At 34.7% G+C, this 5852-nt stretch overlaps 1 protein-coding gene across 2 annotated transcripts; it reads left to right on the top strand.

Annotated features, from left to right (window-relative positions):
* Positions 1-648: 648 nt before the first annotated feature.
* LOC124843348 (RNA-binding ASCH domain protein) lies at positions 649-5533 on the top strand. 2 transcript variants are annotated; one of them, XM_047320078.2, is made up of 11 exons: positions 649-924; positions 1060-1256; positions 1341-1401; positions 1632-1680; positions 2392-2446; positions 2538-2625; positions 2877-2995; positions 3362-3487; positions 3636-3723; positions 4750-4904; positions 5190-5533. In XM_047320078.2, exons 1-11 carry the CDS (start codon positions 720-722, stop codon positions 5247-5249), a joined length of 1203 nt encoding a protein of 400 aa, XP_047176034.1. In that variant the 5' UTR covers positions 649-719; the 3' UTR covers positions 5250-5533. The 2 variants fall into 2 exon arrangements, with proteins under 2 accessions (XP_047176034.1, XP_087949481.1); XM_088093355.1 differs by having other exon boundaries at positions 1060-1401.
* The last annotated feature ends 319 nt before the right edge of the window (positions 5534-5852 follow it).

Genomic DNA, 5852 nt, shown 5'->3' with positions numbered 1-5852 from the left:
GACAAAAATTTATTTATTTTTAATTTAAAATATATTTTTGAATTACACAATTCAAAAATAAAAAAAAAATAGTTTTAGATTATATAATTCATAATACATTTTTAAATTTTACAATTAAAAAACAGTACAATTCAACGTAAATATTACAAGACTTTTTGCTTTTTGTGAAATTGACATTCTAGAAAACTTTGGGATCATTCAATCTACTAGATTGAATCTAGAGTCCTTCTTATGAGATGGTATTTTTGACATTTCTCATGATATATTTACTTGTAGGAAGAACAAGGAGGTAAAAAAGTAATTGATTTACTGGACAAACAAAATTTGGGCAAGCTTGCAATCTGGTTGAGCCTATGATTTGTAAGTGACAATTACTTTTTGCATTTTCTTGATTTCCACCTTCACCTTAATGGGGTAGGAAAGGTCTAAAATATCTCTCTTAAATTTTGGATCATAAAATTCGGAAATATTTTTCAAATTATATAATCTTAAATATATTTTTCAGTAAAAAAATTATAAATTAATATTTTCTAAATTATACAATTCAAAATATATATTTAAATTTTAAAATTATGTAGTTCGGGATGTATTTTCAAATTATATAACTCAATCGTAATGCTATTCTAGATTCTAAAATGTATTCAAATTTCATAATTAAATATTCCACGAAATTCAACCAAAGAAAGTAATACAGTAGTAGCGACAGAATTGAGCGGAAAATGGACAAGAAAGGCAGTGTTTACGATGAAAATGGTGATCGGTGTTCGTTTCCGGTGAAACTGGGTGATTGTTTAGAAGAACTTGTTAGGTTCAGTTTCAGTTCTCGCTCTCACCATCTCAATCTTTCATCTCAATTCTGCTCCACTCTTCTCAAAGATGACCCAACATACCCATCATCCTCACACTCACAATTACAACCACATGGTACTTACATACAATTCTGTTTTGTGTGTTTTCAGTTGAAGATGTTTTTTTTTATGTGTATCCTCGAATAACCGTCCAAATTCTTGAGTCAAACAGTCAACCCAACATATATGCGTCTTTGGACTCTTTTTGCAGATTCTTTGGAAGGAGTGCCACCGTATCCCTTATACAAGCGTCTGCCTTCAGCTCTGTTGAGGTGTATTGATTCTGGAACGTTTTGTAGGACAGGCAGCAATTTAGCCATGGGCCATGAATTTGAAGATTCTTCCATACAGCAGAAACAACAACAGTGGCAAAAATTGATTCTGGAGAAGGGGTTTGAAATAGGAAACGTAAATAATGCTGTGTTAACTGATCCATTTGTCCACTTTCTTGACTGCATACGCTTGTTTCAGTATATTGTTTTGTTTCCACAGATTTTGAAGGGTGTTTCCTTTGAACTCCACGTCCAAGAGCCTTTCTTTTCACAGCTAACTGGTATTTGTAGTCTGTACTTTATTTGAATATGATGAAGTTCTATGTAATCAGGTCTGGAAATTATGTGTTCTTGCTGAACCGTGTTGCCGGGTAGAAAATTTATCTATTGCCACTTAAAGGAAGAATAAAAACTGCACCCAAAGTACCTTGATTATCAGAACAGGACATTCTCATTCCTGCTGCAATTTATGTGTACTAAGTCTTATGGAGTATGATTTTATTTCCTGCAGATGGCCTAAAAACAATTGAAGGGAGGTGTGCTAGTGGGAAGTACAATAGGTTCAATTTATTTACTTTTAATTAAAAATATGTTCTTAAATATGCACAACCGTAATCTTATTTCAATTTTTCACCATCCAGTCACATTTCCTCCACTATAAAAGAGTGGCATACTACCATGCATGTGATTCAAATTGAGTTAGTCCTAGACCAATTAAATGATGTGGTCTGAATTTTTGGAACTGAGTCTTCTAGATGTAAAATACATATGAAAGTAGTATTGGGTAATCAATTGGAGGCAAAGTCAACCAACTGAACAAACAGCTGGGTTATTTGTGAATTTTCATGTCAAGAACAGAATTCGAAAGGGTTTGTGGCTTCAATTAGTATGGGCTGAATTCTTTAAGATTTGGTTGTGAAGACGTGAGATGTTTGATTCTTCATTTGGCCACATAACCCATCCCTTATCTAGGTGCTAGTCCTTCCAATATAACAAAAGAAAAATGGAATCAAATGCCTTTCTCACCTGTCTAGAGAGCAAAATTATGTGATATCTTCATATTTTCTAAGTTCTATCAAAATAAGCTGCATAACAAAGTCCAGAAATGCATTTAATACGATACTATATCATAGTCCCTGAGCCATATCATATGGACTGTCCTTGGATATTATCTCTGTTAATATTTTTCTACCAATCTACTATAAGCTATAGAAGGCCATTTTACTTTTAATTTTTTCATTTATCGTTCTAACTCCTAATTTGGTTTCTAGGATTAAATCAGGAAATCTGATTCTCTTTAACAAGTCTGTGGTTTTCGAAGTTCAGGTACTGCTTTGTGTTGTTAATAATTTGCTTTATTCTGTAATGGTTTTTGTTTGCATTTCTCTCTTAACTGCATTAATGCTTTGCTGTGTAGGGAGTAAGACGGTATCCAACATTCTTTGCCATGTTAGAGGCAGAAAGCCTTGGAAAAGTTCTTCCAGGAGTTGAAAGTGGGGAAGAAGGTACTGCATATCCTTCTTATAGACAAAGAAGGGGAATCGGATTGTGTATCTACTAGACAAATAGCCATTCTAAGAGTTATTCAATTCCTAATGAACAAACTAAGTACCTCAAAGTGGTTATTTGTTCTCAAAATTGTGTTTATAATCCTGAAAGTTTTTAAGATGAAAGAAACACCATTTAATCTGTCTTAGCTTAATCAATTCCAGACTTATATGGATTCTTCCAGGATAACACTTGGATAGCATTACAGGTGTAAAAGTCTACCGGAGGTTCTACACAGAGGAGCAGGAACATGAAAATGGTGTTCTTGCAATCATTGTTTCAAAATTCACCCCTCAACCATACGATTCTTTGGCTAGCTTATTCTGTGTGGGCTCAATTTCCTTTGATACCATATTAACTTTTCTGTTATTTGATTTGAAAACCATCTATAACTCTAAAAAGGCTGATTCCACTTTGAGTATACATGATTAATTATTGGTTTGATGTTGTCTTTGATTTGCGAAAGTTCAATACTAAACCTATGATCATAGTATTTATTTCTTATGCAGAATAACAATGGTTAACTTAGTCATCAGTAATTATTCACTGATCTGTTGCATAGGAGGGACAGAACCCGTACCATAACTGCTGATGCATTCATACTTACATGTGTTCATGGCATTACTCAAGTTTTCTCGTATAGAAATTCTTTAGTATAGTTTCTGACTATTGTATTGTCCTACTTTTGTATAGGGATTAAGCTATGAAGGTGTTCAAGGCCTTCTAGGTCTGATGCAGACCACAGGGACAATTTCTGATGCATTACCTCCGCCAATATCAACTCTATTAGCCTCTTTTAATTTTCCCTGCAATCCAAATGTAAGAACCTTAAGAACAACTGCTCCACATTAATAACGTCTGCTAAGATTCTGGAGAACTTTTCACTGGTTTTGCTATAATAATTTTTTTTGGCCGGATGATGCTATTAGTCAAATTATATATGCCCACTTATATGACCATTATTCAGGAAAATGGCTTGACTCATGGAGCTCGTGCGTTGGCCAAGCATGCTTGTAGGAGTATCGGTAGTTATTGGGGTTCTCTAAATGGAAACGGTAAGGATTCTTTTTCTTTAAAATGAAATATTTTAGATATATGTTTGTAATTTCCTTTTGATTTCGATGCCTTGGTTGTCTATGTTTGTTGGGTCATGGAATCTGTTTCCCATAGAAGAATTTGATAAGGTTTAAAAGTGGAACTTAATGGAATTACAGAGTACACACAATTTTGGTAGATGAACTTTCCAACCAGCCTTATCCAAGGCTCTTCTCTGAGAAAACAATTCTCAGTTCTGATTAGCAGAACAACAAAATGAGCATGAAACAGTGTTAATCATGTTGGGAAAACTCCCCAACCAAAGGAATGATAATAGGAACACATTCACAATGAAAAGAAAATGATAGACACAACATTGGTTCGACATCTGTTGCCTATGACTCTTTAAGCACTCCAGTAAAGTATCCGCTATCTCAAGGAGATTGTAAGTTTTTTGTGAAACTTGAAAACCTTTTCATTTCACAAGAGACTCTCCACTTAAGTGACCTCTCATACTTGTGGATTCCTCACTCTTCTCTTGAATTCGAATGCATTAATTCTTCACTAGACCACCTACTCTTCACATTCCCAAGACCCTTGAAAAGTCACATCTCTTGTACTAGGAGCCTTGAATGAATTTCATAATCGAACAACTTAACCGTAATCCTTCTTTATTTCTAACAAAACATAATTCCCATTGTCAAAAAGAGAAACAAAACATACTTTCTGTAACTACACCACATACAATTAAATAACTCCTGCATAATTGTCCTACTATACTATTTCCCTACGGCTACCCTACATAACTACGCCACATTCAATTAGTTAACTACAACAATATCCGTGTTTTGAGCTTTCTCTTGGCATGATCCAAAACCAGGCAGACATCTTGACTTTGGGCTCAAACAAAATTTGTCTGAAGATTTTGTCCGAGTTAGCTTCACTATGTTTGCTGGAATGTTTAATGAACGTATTAATAGTGTGCACTGCTTTCACATAACTTGATCATGTTTTCACTGGTCCTGTCTTTTTCAATGTTCTTCTAGATTCTAATAAAAATAGGCTTGCAAAGGATGCCATTAACCGCTTAATATCACATTGTTGTTGGCTGAATGTGCATACTGTCCCACCGCATGGAGTTGTCTTTGAAATAAGGGTTGCCGATGGATATGGTGCCCGCTGGAATGAAGATGGAAGTAAGGTGTGTGGATACCCACTAAGTTTTGGTATTTATCTGCTTCCATTACTGGTTAATGCATGGTATACCGTCCTATCTTGTCTCGTAACTTAAAGTATGAAAAATATGTTCAACCTTCATTTTGATGTAACTACTGTTAGACTCATCTAATATTCAATGGCTGGGAGTAAGGTTAAACCTGGAGAGAAAAGTTTGTACTTTTCAACTTGCAGGGTTCATTTTTAGCAAGCACTTGTCAATTTAAAATAAATTCTTAACCTACTTCTTTTCAATGTTTTTTATTTTCAGTTTATCGGATTTTTAGAGCCCTACATGCAAGATGGTCACTCAAAGGGATGGAAGCACTAGTTATGCTAGCTAGACCACAGCAACTGCAGCTTTGTAATTGAACGTCACAACTTTTCCTTTTTTATCGTTTGATGGAGCTGTGTTATGGTACAGTATTTGTTTTTTATCTCTTGACTGTAGCTAACACTCTAGCCTATATCTCAGAGTAATCTACTTAAGGAGACTTCTGTATATAGATAGAGGGTGGAGTCAGTATAAATGCTACTTGTTTCATCTTGTACTTTCCAGAAGAAGTGTCCGTTTGGCCCAACTTGATCATTAAAATATGCTGACAAGTTCCATAATGACTCCTTTTTATTGGGTCCGTAAGCTCCTTTTTATCTTTATCCATATGACTTCTAGTAGTTTTGGGTCCTTGACATTGCCATATTGGGGCTTCATGGTCGGTTTTATATCTTGTGTCTTTTATTCCTTTTCTTGTCGGCGTTTACATGAGCACATGTTGTGAAACATTTAAAACAACGAAAGCCATCATTTCACTAAGTAGAGGTGGCTAAATAGATTAATTTTCATTAAGCTCCACCAAAATAAAAAAATTTACAACCCCCCTCTAAAAAACAGAATATAAGTGGTGTTTGTTTATTACACAGCACCTTTGATTTC

This window comes from Vigna umbellata, chromosome 6 (assembly GCF_029865625.1).
Source record: "Vigna umbellata cultivar VRB3 chromosome 6, Vumbellata_1.0, whole genome shotgun sequence".
In the NCBI taxonomy this organism is placed as follows: domain Eukaryota; kingdom Viridiplantae; phylum Streptophyta; class Magnoliopsida; order Fabales; family Fabaceae; genus Vigna; species Vigna umbellata.
The sequence above is the reverse complement of the archived record's forward strand: the minus strand, read 5'-3'. Positions and strand labels throughout refer to the sequence as shown.

What these genes read in the sequence shown, in the direction of transcription:
- LOC124843348 (XM_088093355.1), top strand. Translation starts at nt 720, where the DNA reads ATGGACAAGAAAGGCAGTGTTTACGATGAAAATGGTGATCGGTGTTCG. An exon ending in CTCACAATTACAACCACATG is followed by an intron (nt 925 to 1,059) that starts GTACTTACATAC and finishes CTCTTTTTGCAG; the next exon opens with ATTCTTTGGAAGGAGTGCCA. An exon ending in CTTTGGCTAGCTTATTCTGT is followed by an intron (nt 2,996 to 3,361) that starts GTGGGCTCAATT and finishes ACTTTTGTATAG; the next exon opens with GGATTAAGCTATGAAGGTGT.